The sequence below is a fragment of the Eulemur rufifrons genome, chromosome 20, assembly GCF_041146395.1.
Source record: "Eulemur rufifrons isolate Redbay chromosome 20, OSU_ERuf_1, whole genome shotgun sequence".
Classification (NCBI taxonomy): Eukaryota; Metazoa; Chordata; class Mammalia; order Primates; family Lemuridae; genus Eulemur; species Eulemur rufifrons.
This window is the reverse complement of record NC_091002.1, coordinates 10,617,389-10,631,455: the sequence shown is the minus strand read 5'-3', so window position 1 is coordinate 10,631,455 and position 14,067 is coordinate 10,617,389. Positions and strand designations below refer to the sequence as shown.

At 48.1% G+C, this 14,067-nt stretch overlaps 1 protein-coding gene across 1 annotated transcript in view; it reads right to left on the bottom strand.

The window, feature by feature from the left end:
- Nucleotides 1–14,067, bottom strand: part of SLC24A3 (solute carrier family 24 member 3) — a 461,900-nt gene that overhangs the window by 394,385 nt on the left and 53,448 nt on the right. Inside the window, exon 2 of the mRNA XM_069495623.1 lies at nucleotides 1,266–1,394. Coding sequence (XP_069351724.1) covers nucleotides 1,266–1,394 — 129 coding nt within the window. The remainder of the gene's footprint in view (nucleotides 1–1,265; nucleotides 1,395–14,067) is intronic.

Below are 14,067 nucleotides of genomic sequence, written 5' to 3'. Positions count from 1 at the left end.
TTGTGAGCATTTCGTAACAGCCACAGTAACCCTTGAATTCTCCAGCTTGAGGAATATAGATTATGTAGGGTTTGGGTTTTGTTTTGTTTTTGGTATGGGGGAGTAGACAACCTATTTTTAACTCTTTCCAGCTTTGCTTTGAGCTGACTGTTAAAATTCTCAGCACGGTGGGGAAGGGCACTTCTACCCACCTTCCCCAGAAAGCACAGACACACAACTCCCTAAAACACCTGCTGTCCTCAAAGGTCTATGGTTCTTTGGGCTGCAATAAAGACTGTTTATGTCCTTCCATTATGACACTAAAAACGAGATAGGCCTTGAATGTGGAATCAACGTGTTGTTGAGCTTTCTTTGAAAGGGGCACACACGAGGCCTGAGTCCCCAGCAGGCAAGGGGGGAGGCCCCAGTGAGCGGAGAAGTGCAAGTCAGGGTGACAAAATAAGTCCACAGATCTACTGTGAGCTAAGAATGATTTTTAAAATTTCAAAGCATTGTAAAAAAGCATTTTTTAAGAATATACTACAGACACTATATATGGCCTCCAAAGCCTAAGATACTTAGGGACTGGCCCTTTCCAGAACTTTCCAACCTATCTAAACTATCCCTTTCTAAACTATCAGGGACCTCATTCACCCAGAGCAGTGCGTGTCGTTTCCCTGAGGCTTGGTGAGCTGGGTTCTGACAATTCCTAGCTCCTGTTGACCCCTTTGTGTTTGTTTTCTTTAGTAGTCCAGTATTATTAGAGGTAAAATGTTCCATATACCTTTCTAAGGAGAGACACAATAGATACCAAATATAACAACTGATAAAAGAAAATTCATTTCTTCGAAAAGATCAGCATCATGGGAGAGGATCTGGCCCAACACCTGTGTGTTTACTGTAACAGAAACAAGGCTCCTGACTGAAAACCATGCGGAGGATCCCAGGGATCCAAGCAAAGGTGGCCACAGAACGACCTCCCCTCCGTACCCCTGACTCAGTTTCTCACTAGCTAGCACCAGCCTCCACGTGTGACGCCAGCAGAGTCAGGAGCTTCAGTGCCTTGGACTTACCTTTCCCCAGCTCCATTAGGAAAAGAACACAGAGGTAGAAAAACACCTTCATAGTCCCGTAGGATCTCACCTTTGAGTTGCTTAGATCCTGCCCTAAATGTCCTTAAAGCTTCTCCTGATTAGAACTCAAAGAACAAACAGGCATCCAGCACTTCCTCAGCCACAACCAGAGAAAGTGACGCCCCTGCCCGTGTGCAGCCAGCCACCCGTTACCTGGTTCAGTGCAGTTCTTGCTGCTCCGCAGTCCTGCGTCTTCAGAAGTCAGAGTGTCATTCACCTGCATCAGCTTCCTCCCCACCATCCACTTTCTGTCTTCCCCTATGAGGTCCATGAGGTCAAGCTCTGGGAAGAAAGAGACAATAACCACACATCACTCACAGCTGGGTTTCAGCCTGCACTGACCCTCCTTCGCTCAGCCCTGCCTACCCGCCAGGCAACCCTGCCTCTGACTGCCTGAGGGGTTCCCCTGGCTTCTGGGTCCTCCTAGGCCCAACCAAGGCAGCTCTTGACCAATGCTTGGTGGGAAATGGTGTACAGATACCTCACCACGTGAGTGGGATGGCTCTGATGTGTGTGTCCTAAACTGGATTCCAGAGTTTTCCCCAGTGGGATTAAGCTCCAGTTGTCTACAGTGTGATCCTCTTGATAAAGCACACTTTATTAGCTGCTGTCCCTTCCCTGTCTCTACTCTCTGCTCCCAATGACATGCTGAGAAATGTTTAAAAACCAACACTCAGAGGGTGGGAGGGAAGATCTGACTTGTAGCCATTGGTCAATTTCCACGGTGTCAATATTCCCACCATGGCCAATTTCAAGATCCCAACATGACATCATTAAAAATGGAGTTGGGGAGAGTCGGCCCCTCTCACATCCACTGAGTCTGTGTGAGCTGGCTCCAGCCCACCAATGTCTAGCCCCGATCAGGATTTCCTTGAACCACCTCCCAAATAAACCCCAGCTCAGGATCTGCCCTCTGGGGAGGTTACCAAGCTAAGATACCACCACTTCACCATCTCCAAAGCATAGGCCAGTGAGCACCACATAGCAAGTCTTCAATCAACAAGAGACGAAGGCATGAACTAGAAAAAAGTAGACCACAGAAGGTGCATTGGGGGCGAGAATGTACCCATGCCCAGGGCTCTGGCTGGGATAACTGTGGGATGGAAGTGCCAGGAGGAAGAACAAAAGCTGCAGAGCACCTGGGAGAGGAGAAGGCAGTGCATCTGTTTAGGGCACACTGCATGTGAAGTGTCTGCAGTGCATGGAAGGGAGGCGTGCTGCCCAAATAACGTGAGTGGAGATGCCTCAGGGCAGCCATCAGCCAGCAGGGAAGGGTGTGAAGCATACATATGGATGGGGTTGCCTGGAGAGAAGGAATAGAAGAACCCAACACCTTTAGAGAGCAAGGAGAGAAAAGAATTCAGCAAAGGATCATGAGAAGGGAAAGAACAGAGAAAGCTGGTGTCATGGAAGGTGAGCAAAAATAATGTCAAGAACAAGAGAGCAGCCAACAGCCTTGACCACAGACAGATCAAGGAAGACAAAGACAGAGAAAGAACAGTTGGAGCTTGACCACAGGGGGTCACAGGGAGCCAGAGACAGCAGTCAGGGTGGCTCTTTCCAGGGGCTTGGCACTAAAGAAGGAAGTGACACGAGGCCATGCTGCCTCTGCAGTGTCCAGGGTTGCTGTGGGCAGAAAATGGTTCTAAGTACAAGACTAGGGCCTAGTCCCTGGGCCCAGTGGCCTTCACATGAGGCCACACAGGGCACCCAGCCACTTCAACGTGGTGTCTGAAGTGGCCACTGAGGAGCTGAAGGGCTTCATGCCCACTCCTCTATTTCCACGGAGATTCAGTTTGCCAAATGATTTCACCTTCGTTATCAATTTTGAGGCTCACAACACCATTCAGGAAAGGGGGAGAGTGGACAATTGTCTCTCCAACACCTAGTCACTGCTGGCTCAGAGTAGATGCTCAGCAAGTACGGGTTGAAATAGCTCTTCCCACTTTATAAGTAGATAAAGTGAGACTCATGGAAGTTTCCGGAAATCACAATGCATGTGGGCACCTCATCTAAGCCAACAGGACACACATAATATCAGCAACTCATGTGTTGAGGTCTCCCCCCGCCAGTAAAACATAGCCCCTGATTCCAGAAGTAAATTTATCAAGATATCTAATTACAAATTACAACTTATGCATATCAGCCAGGAGAGCCCCCACTCCCTTTTAGGTTTTCATTAAAAAAAAAAAAAAAAAAAAAAAAAAGCAGGGGCAGTGGGGGAGGAGAGTGTGGAGCCTAACTAGAATAAACAATAATTTTAGACTCTGAAATACAAAATCCTACATGGTAGACACATGTATCAGCTTAGCCAAAACTGTGAGGACAGTTCCAAAGATAAGTCTAGGTCAAAGCAAGGCATTTGTATATTCTCGATAACCCAAATGGTTGATTCTCATGATTAAGAATAGTGACAAGCAGAGAAAAATAATCTCAAAAACTCATGAGGAAACAGTAAGGTGAGCAGTGCTGAACTCCAACAAGCAGTTCTAAATGTGAATATAACACCATATTATCATGAATGATCCGAAAGTGTGGAGAAAGGCATCCCCTTTGTCTCAGGCTGGGTTTCCGCAGAAGCTGCCCCTGAGAGGCGGATCTGAGCCCACGTGGTTTGTATGGGAGGTGATCCGAGGAAGAACTGGCAGGGGAGTGGGGAAGTAGAACGGGGAAGAGGAACCAGCCAATAAACGGTGCCTTTCAAGCCAGTTGTCAAAATGAGTAACTCGAACTTAACCCTTCTGGAAAGCTCTGGGAGCCAGTGTAGACATGCATCTCAGACACCCCAGGGGTGGGGAGCTTGGGTCTTTATCCACCTACTCCTGGTCTAACATTGGTTGAAGGTTGTTCAAAGAAGACGTTGATTCCCCAGCACTTCCAACCTGCCAGGTGGGTGTCCAAGGTGGCGCTCAGAAAAGGGCCTTGGGCAATGAGATGCAGGTACTCGAAGCCAGACCCTGCTGGCCTGCTCTTAAAGAGGTCGGAACAGAGCGAGGTGGGCAGGGCACCATGGCCTCTGCTAGAACACTGCGACATGGGAGAGCAGCATGGCATCTGCACACCCACACGGTACCTAAAGCGAGAGTCGGGCTATGGCCAGAAGATTGGCCATTGTACTATTCTCATAACATGGGCCAAAGAAAAATGCTTTGTGGTGCAATCCTAATGTTCAGGAAGACCCTAAAGATTTGCAAAGAAGCAAGAGTATCCTTTCCAATTACTTCCAAAGTTCTTTCTTATGCCAAGTTTCCATGGTTCTGTAATTCTGAGAGAAAAGCTGATACCAATTAAGAGATGTAAAAATAAAGCCAGCTATTGTAGCAGAAAATTAGAGGATTTTTTAACATAATGATTCAATATCTTCAGGAATTAGTGACTATTAAGGCAGCACCTCTAAAGTCCAAAACCTACAAACTTTTATCTCAACAAAAATATATTTGACCATGGACCACTGATACAGTAATACAGAGACCAGAGCCTGAGAAAGTAAGAGTGACGAAATTGACACATTGCACTCATTTCCTTCCCACTGAGAACCAAGTTTGACAATATTACACCCCAGTTCGTTTGTCTTCACAAAATTCCTGCTGAGGTAGGAAGGGGCAGTTGGTTCTGGGGTGAACTTAACCTTTGGAATAAATAAATCAGAGTAGGAGTGAATTTGCCTAAGATCAGAGCCAATTCACGACCACACCAACCACCATTCAATAGTTATCACAGCTTCCACTCACTGATCATCTACTATGTACAGCAAACTTTCCATTCTTCACTGTGTTTCATATTCATGCATAACAGCCCTACAGGGAAATGTCAGCTCCATTTTGCAAATAAGGTAACTGACGCACACAGAGGTTAAATAACTTGTCCAGATCACATGACCCGCAAGTGGCAGAATGAGGATTTGAACCCAGGTCTAGTGACCTCAAAGGCCAAATTCTTGGTAGGTCCCTGGGCAGGATGAAATCCGTCGGGGTTGCATTAAGCAGCTATGGTAAGGTAGCTCAATAACGCAGCCTGCACCTTATAATACAGGGTGTCCCATTTCCCATTTTCCTTATGTATGGCCACTTTTGGGACACCCTGTATTAGGGATGAAGACTGTCACACTGGACCTATTTCAAAGATGGTTGTTTCCCCAGAAACCATAGTTATGCACTGCGTAACGATGTTTCGGTCAACAATGAATGGCATACAGAAAGATGGTCCCATAAGATTATAATACCATATTTTCACTGTCCCTTTCCTATGTTTAGATATGCTTAGCCACACAAACACTTACCATTATGTTACATTTGCCTACAGTATTCAGTACAGGTTTGCAGCCTAGGAACAACAGGCTATATCACACAGCTTAAGTGTGCAGTAGGCTGCACCATCTGAACTCTTGCAAGTGTACTCTGTGATATTTGTACAGTGACAAAATCACCTAATGACACATTTCTCAGAATGTACTCCCATCATTAAGCGACACACGACCATATTAGGAAAGCAGTGAAGCAGGAGGATCACCCCTCGAAAGCATCACAAACAAAAGAATAAGATGGTTCTAAAGCCCAACCCTGTGCACGGCGCTCTGGCCGGTGTTGATTTCCTGGAGACCGACTGGTCCCATGGACCAAGACATGAAGAGCTACTTTCTTGCATTTAGGAAGGAGGGGCAGAGGGTGGGTGGTGGGGAAGGCTCAGAGGGTGGGGAAGGCAAAGGGGACATGGAGAGGTGCCCAGGCTGGCTGTCTTCCCTGATCTCCCTGTGCTCACCTCCCCAGCTTCCTTGGACTTCTCTGCTACGGCAAAGAGGCCGCTCTGCGAAGCTACACTTGAGCAATGTCAACAAAAACACTTGGCCCCTGTCCACGGCATTCTTGGCTCCTCATCTGCCAGGGCCTGGAAGTTGCATGTTGGCCTAATTAGTCAGGAGAGGGGGTGGGGGGCAAAGAGGGGAGGCAGCAGGCTCGCATGTCACATGTCACCAGCAGAGGAAGCCAGTGGAATTGCAGGCGCAGAGGAGTGGGGATAGAAGAGGGCCCCGGAGATAGTGGGGTGCTGGCTGGAAGGGGAGGAAGCCCAGTTCTCAATCCGAGATGCAAGCCACATGCACTAAGGAAGGACAGAAAGCGAGGCCGGATGCCAAGTTTCCATTACAGAACCGTGCGCTCACCCTCTCGTGCTCTAGCACTCTCTCTCTCTCTCTCTCTCTCTCTCTCTCTTCCTTTCTTCCTCTCCTCTTCCCTCCTCCCTATTACTGGGGCTTGGAGAGCCCAAGGATTTCTCATACCAAGAATGGATCTCCCTTTGTGCCCTCCAACAAACAGCTCCAGCTCACAACCTTCACCCTAAAACTAATACACTGTCACCTGTGTGCAGCCTTGTCCCACGGGGCTTCCACCCCTTCCCAAACACTGGTCCCGCCAGGCAGAGCAGCGGGGCTGCCTGCTCCCTGAGAAGGGGATTAACTCCTTCAGACGCCTGGGCTGGTGTCGGGTGGGGAAGTTTGCTGCATCCTCAGCATAACTATCTTTTATGCCCTCACCTATGTGCCAAGCACCCTTCCTGTACCATCTCCCTCCGTCCTCTTACAGGGAGTGATGACCATTTTTCTGCAGCTGCTGATGGAGTCAATCAACCAAGCCAGGACCCAAGCCCAGATCTGACTCCAAAGGCCAGGTTATGGGCTTTCCACCTTGTCCCAGAGCTCTAGAAGCTGAGGGAAGTGACCTTATGGGATCAACAGGCTACCTTTGAGAGGACCTATTAACTCTCCCTCCTATGAACTGTAATACTGCTTTTCTTTTTGAAAACTGGGAAGGAGAGGACCTCCATCCTGAAATACACAGATAGCCAGGACAACAGCCCCCTCATCTGCACATGAAGAAACTGAGTCTTGCAATGCCTAAGGCAATGCTGAAGAAATAATGTCCAGAAAACTCAGTTAACAGCATGAGAAACAGGGCCGAGGGTGGCAGCACTCACTAGCTCTCTAGACTGGCGGGCGGGCGCTCCTCACCAAGGCTGCAACACCCCGCCCTGCAGTTTACACAGCTGCCTCCACGCTGTACACAGCGGAGCTGCACCCCGGGGCTGGAGGTCAGGCTCGCATAGCCGCCGCCAGTGGACCACGCTCTGCAGCCATGAGAGAGCAGCAGCACTCTGCACCTGACCTCCTCCCAGACCCTGCCCTCAGAGTGTCAGGAGGACCCTCAGCCTCTGGGGGGAAGAGGGGAGCCAGGGAGGCCCTGGCTTTGTTCGTGTGGCTGTTTCTCATGGGTTTTCCAGCTGAAACAAGAGCTTCCCTCTGCATTTGTCCTTGGAAAGGAGCACAAATTGTGGAGAGGTTGCACCCCACCAGATCCAGCTCTCCAAACCCACCAGGAGAGGGGGAAGCTGGGAGCTAAACAGGCCTTGCACCGGTTCCCCTCAAGTGCCTCAAAGCTTCCACAGAGTCAGATAAGGGAGGATCCAGACGAGGTGGGTAGAACCTTGAGCAGCAGAAGGCCCTGGGTTCCATTCACACCCTCTTCCTGGAGCCATTTACACAGCCTGTCCAGTGGGCCGGCGGATGCTGAGAAACCTGCGGGCTGGGTCAGATTCTCCCTGTAACGTCTCCAGCTCAGCCACGGCAATCCCAGCAGCAGCTCTCGTGCAGGATGCGAACTTCTTCCCAGTGTCAAGGCCCTGCACCTCCACTCCACCTGGAAACCGTGTTGAAAGTGGATGGTTTTCAGTCCCTCCAATGGGACAGGCCTTGCTTCCACCCCGAGGGGAAGCAAAGAGAAGGCAACCCCAGCCACCTGCCCAGCTGAGGTAGGCATTCATGGGAGTCCCTATCCCCTGGTCAGAGGAGCAGCAGCAGGGGCACCTCCTGAGGCCAGACCAGAGTTGGAATCTGCATTTAACAGACCCACAGGAGGCCCCTGGGCACCCTGGAGTCTGAGTTGCTGCTCCCAGGCCCTGAGGGGCAGCCTTCCCAGCAGGAACAGGGAGGCTGCAGAGCCTGCAAGGACCTGACAGGGGAGCTGCAGGGTGTACAGAAATGGTCCCCACCCCAGGGCTGGGCTGAGGGTGCAGGGGAAGAAGGAGCCCTGAGGGAGAAAGGGAGGGCAGGGGCAGGGCCTTGCCCAGCTGCCAGCGTTCCAGGGCTCTGCTGTGAGGTCTGCAGCATTCACTGGTGTCCTGCACCCAGGGAGACCAGCCCCATCACCAGTTCCCATGGAAACTCACCTCTAGGAGACCAAAGAGAGGCCCACTACCTCCCTACTCCCCACCAAAATCCCTTCACCTTCCCGTCCCACCTGACACTGGCCTCCACATGGCCCCACCCCCACACCCATACCCACACTGGCAGAGGCTGGGATGGGAAGGGGCAGGCTGGCTGAGCCCCCAGCAAGGGTGGCCGTGGGAACAGGGGATGGCCCAAAGCGGCTACACCAAAGGCCTGAGCCAAGAGTCCAAACTGGCCCCAAAGACAGATTCTGTTGTGGTCATCGGGCAGATCCAGGCAAGTTAGTTGTGTGATTCACAAAGGTGGAGGAGCCCACGTATCCCCTGTTGCTTCCAGAGGGAAGAAGCCCTTCCTCCAGGCAGCCTTCCTGGACTCTCCAGGACTCCCTCACCAAAACCTGTCTTTATTTCATCGCTCACTCCCCACTGCAGGCTATAAGCTCCAGGAGAACCCAGACTCCTGCCTGTGTTGTTCCCATCACTCTGTGGCCCCTGCCCTCACCAAAACTGGCCTGAAACTCCATATGCGAGATGGCCACAGTGTCCTAGTGTTTCATTAAAGCCACCACCTGCATGGGCAGTTATCACCAAATCCCCAAGGGTGGAGGGAAGCCCTGAGTGTCCAGAAAGATCCTAGATCAGGGCCACACCCCTTGTCTTTGGGGTTCAGTTTACATGAAGGGCCTAGGAATTTCAGTGGCAAACCTGAGCTAATACCCAGGTTTTCTGGGTACCTGGAGGAAACTGTCTGCACTACAGCCGTGTTCCTCAGAGTGGACACCGGGCCAGCCACATCGACCTCACCTGGGATGAGAAACGCAGGACACTGCAGCAGACCCTGCATGTCACAAGGTGACTCAAGCACACGGTGAAGCTGGAGAAGCCCTGCGGCCCCGCGCTTACCTCCTCTACCCCAACCTCATCCACACACATCGTTCCGGGCTTCGAAGCTCCCGGCACGGTGCTCAGCTTGATCTCTCGGTCTCTAAAGTCCAGTACGCAGGGTCTCCCTCAACATCCCAGGGACCAGAAAGGCCCCTGGCTGAGACCACATGAGTCCCTGCTGGGGATGCTTCAGCGTCCACATAGGGTGTGGACACCCCAAAATGCTTCCTCCCACCTCTGCCCTGACAGCTCCCTTCTGAAATTGCTCCAAAGGCTTGACAAATTCAAGTCCCAGCAGCCTGGCTTCAGCGCTTTCTCTTTCACAGCAGCCCCGCCTTTCTCCATTGAACTAAATAAAGCAAGTGGGGCTTTTCTAAGGGCCCGTAGGGCTGAGCCCAGGAGCGCTCTGCTGCTCAGGGCCTGGCTTCTCCCCCCGTGGTCTGCAGACAGTCGGGCCCAAGCTTAGCCCCGAGGCCAAGGCAGCACTTGCTTCTCAGGCTGCCTTTCCTCTGGCCCTTGCTGCACCCGAAAAGCTCTCCAGCTACCTCTTTGCCTATCTGAAGCCTTCTCCCAGATTCCACAATTCACAGTGGCTCAAGGCTCAGGTCTCTGCATGGATGTCTTTCCTGGCCAGCCCTACCTAAGCAGGACCCTTCTCCTCTCTCTTCTACTTTCTAGTCTTTCTCTCTCTCTCTCTCTCCCCCCACCCCACCCCCACTCCCTCTTGGTCTATCTCTCCACACATACAGTGTCCAATATGGGGTTTTTTCTTACAATGGACTGAATACTTGTAAAAACACAAAACTCATATGTTGAAATTTTAACCCCCAGTTTAGCAGGTAATGAGGTCATGAAATTGGGGCATAATCAGCAAGTCCCATGAAGAGGATCCGTGCCCTCATAAAAGGGACCCCACAGAGTGCTCTAGCCCTTTTTCCGCAATGTGAAGACACAAGAAGACAGCAGTCTGCAACCCAAAAAGAGCCCTCACCGGAGCCTGGCTGCATTGGCACCCTGATCCTGGACTTCCAGCCTCCAGATCTGTGAGAAATAAATTTCTGTTATTTAAACCACCCAGTTTATGGTATTCTGTTAGAGCAGCCCGGACTGACTAAGACACTTGTCAAACTGTAATGCACATGCATGCATGTAACTTAGGGACCTTGTTAAAATGCACATTTGGAGTAAAGAAGTCAGGGTGGGCTCTGAGATTCTGTATTTCTCATTAGTCCCCATGGATGCCAGTGCAGCACCACTGTGAGTAGGGAGGCTCTATTATGCATTTTTAAATAAACGTGCACCCCCATGAAAGGGTCTGAGTCACTATATGCAACTACGCACCCCAACAGGGCTGTGTTTCAGAAAGAAAATTGCAAGTTCCCGGGCAGTACTTTCTGCAGTAGCTCTGAACACTCCCGGAGACCCCAATCAGGTGCCTTTGGAAGGGAAGTGACAGGAATGGAATTGAAGAGGATGATGCTCTGGCCAGCCACGGCTTCTGTCCAGCAGGAGAAAGAAGATGAAGGTATGAGGGATGTTCTCTTCACCCAATAACTCTGCAGACCTACAGTCAACCCTCTCCAAAAGCAAGAGCCTTGCTGAGTCTTAACTATTATCATACAGGACTCAGGAGCAAGTTCTAAAATTGTGTGCCCACCACACCTGACGAGGGCGAGTGAAACAAGCCACGTGTTTCTCAGGTGGCAGGGAGCACTGCATCAGCTGATGCCCCACCCATCCCCATGACACTGAACACATGCTCGGGGGCACGAAGCTAATTTAACTCAGACTCTGTGCAGGGGGGTCTCACAGCCAGGACAGCCTTCCAGGGATGATAAAGCTGGAAAGAAGGGGGCATTGGGGATGGGGTGGGGGGCAGGTGGTGACAGGTGCACCCACAACTCGATTTGTATAACGTAGATCCCTTGCTCTGAAAGGGAAGTCACCGTTCAGATAGGGGCTGCCAGTCACATGCTATTTGTCACACTCCCTGGGTTTTTCTCTGACCATCTGGCCTGACATCTAACCTGCCAAGAAACACTTGGGAAATTAAATGGAGATCTTTCTGGTAGGTGGGTGGTTACCTATTCCCTTCTGAGCTCCTGAAATGACCCCCAGGATCATTTCCCACACTTTAAAAAGCAGAAAACCCCAGATACCGTGGTGATCAATTTAGATCTGCTCTGTCCAAAAGAACTCTGTGCAGTGATGGGAATGTCCTATATCTGCACCATCCAGCACGGTAGCCACCAGCTGTTATGCACTTTAAATAAGACTATCCAACTGGGGACTGAATTTTAAATTTTAGATTTAGTGTAAATTTAAATTTAAACAGCCACATGTGGCTAGTGGCTAAACTAAGGGTTGGCCTTGTCTCATAATCAGATTTCCTTGTCCCAAGGTCAAGAACCAAGGCTGAACCCCGATCCTGTCACCACACTGTAGGGCCAAAGGGAGCTTTCAATGGAGGCAATCGAACATTCTGATGAGACAAAGAAATAGATGGGGTTTGCCTCACTTTTGTTTTCTTTTGGCTTCCTTCTTTGCCTGAGAAGAAGAAAGAAAGTCAATCTTACTGGCAGAGGAGAAGAGAAGAGGTCATCAATACTAAAACCTAACCCCAAGCCCTCTTAGACAAAAGAGCTATGGTGATCTTGCTCTGTGGCATAGAGGCACCTCCCCCACTCAGGATTTAAAGCAAAAACAACTCAAGTTGATCATAAACCATGTGAGGCCCACATGGGAGGGTAGCTGGGCTTATGGTAATAGAAATTCCCCATCTTGGGCATTTGGCAACTTGGGATTCTAGACCCAAATCTGTCACTAGCTTTAGGCTGCTGGAGAAGTTGAATCACTTTATCCCAATACGGCACCTGAAAATTGAAAGGCATGAATGAGCTAACCTCTAATGTCCCTTGAGCTTGGACTTTAAGAGTCTTTTTTTAAAAATCTGGGGTAGAGTCATCTGAGCAAAGGCCAATAGGGTCTCCAGCCTTCAGAGCTGTGCACTCCAGGGGGGTGGGGTACATGACGTACTGGAGACTGGGAAGAAAACATTAGAACCTTCCTATCTGTATCACATGCCACTCTAAAAATAAGAAAAGTACATATTTACTTAATATTTTAAATATTCCATAATTAATGTAATAGAAGGGCCCCTGTTGCCCACAGCAGAGGAGGGGCCAGAAGACAGAGTACAGGATGGACATAGTGCCCTTCCTAGCTCACTTGCTTTCCAAGTATTGCAGCAAAATGCATCTCACGTGGGCTCAGTTGAACAGATTTGCCAATATTATTTGAAATAGTAAAATCTCTACAGTATTTTGAAATGAGATGGGAGCATGATCATGAAATCTTTTTATACCATACAGATGTCCACTGATTATCTTTTGGCAAAGAATTTTTAAAAACCGTTGAACTTAAAGATGAATTATGCATTTCTCTCTTATAAAAAGACAACTGCTATAAATATGCTAACCTTTTCTAGGAAGACATGTGGCTTCCAGCTAAGTATGCACCTAGCAGATATTTTGAGAAAACATTCTCACCCATTCACCCCTCTCCCCCACCACACACACATGTCCTTCAAGGTGACATTTTAACGACCAGTGAAAAAGTAGCTGCTTTTCTAAAGGAATTTGTTCCACAGAGAGAGCATTTTGAAAACAAATATCAAGAAATTTTTTGCCACCCCATGATAAAAATCATACTTTACACTTTAAAATTTGGAAGCAGAATTATCTAACCTGATTAAAAACATTCCAAAACAAAGAGTTTCAACGAATTTTGAGCCGATTTATGAAAAATATGTAAATGCAACACTTTCTGAAAACTTGCAAGATTAATCAACTGATATCAGGAAAGATGGGAAGATGTTAACAAAATTCTTTGCATAATTAGTGGATGAAATTGAAAAATTAACATCTTGATTTAGTAGGGATAGCCCATGATGCTTTTCTTCCATTTGGATCTATGTATCTTGGTGAATTATCTATTTCAAGTAGACAGCCGTTAAACTTCAATATTAAAATAAACTGAACCTTAAGTTAAAATAAGCAGACCTTCAAATAGCTGTATCTCAAAGTACGAAACTAATATTTTCAACAATGATTAAGTATATTCAATCATGTTTTTCTCAATAAAATATTACTCAGAAACATAATGACATTAATACCACAATACTTTAGAAAAATCAAAATGTTTTGTTCTGTTAAAAATGTAATAATTATTATTTTTAAATGGTTTATTTCAGCTTCATTTTCTCCCTCTTAAATTTATATTTCATCATACATAAAAAATCTGGGGGTGGATCCAGGTTTTTCAGAGGCTGAAGCTTATGTAGTGTTGAGATCCTTCTTTTAAACATAAAAGTTTACAAATACAAAAGTAAGTAGAAGGCTTAAATATAATACCTCATACATATGTATGTATAATATATATTACAGTATTAATTATACATAATTTCTAAATAAATATTCATTCCTAAGAACAGCATGGTGATCACAGCTTCAGATGACAAATTCCCTTCCAGCTACACAATATGCCATGGCCCAGGCTCTGTTGGAATACCCTGAATACCCATATTTTTCACATCTAATACATTTGACCCTTGCTAACCTGTTCTTTCAGTTCTCTTTAAAACTTACTTTTTTACTCCCAATTGAGTAGAAAGTGACCAGGCTACAACATCTGGCTCCTCAAAATCACTGCTATTTCCATTGTTTGTACTTGGATAAACAGTCCAGTTATTCCTCGGTATGTATATAACCTTGTCTGCTATTTCCTCTCGGGCCGCCCTGTCTCTGCTATCATAGAATAGGACAAGAAAGGAGTCTTTCCTTAAATCTGGGAT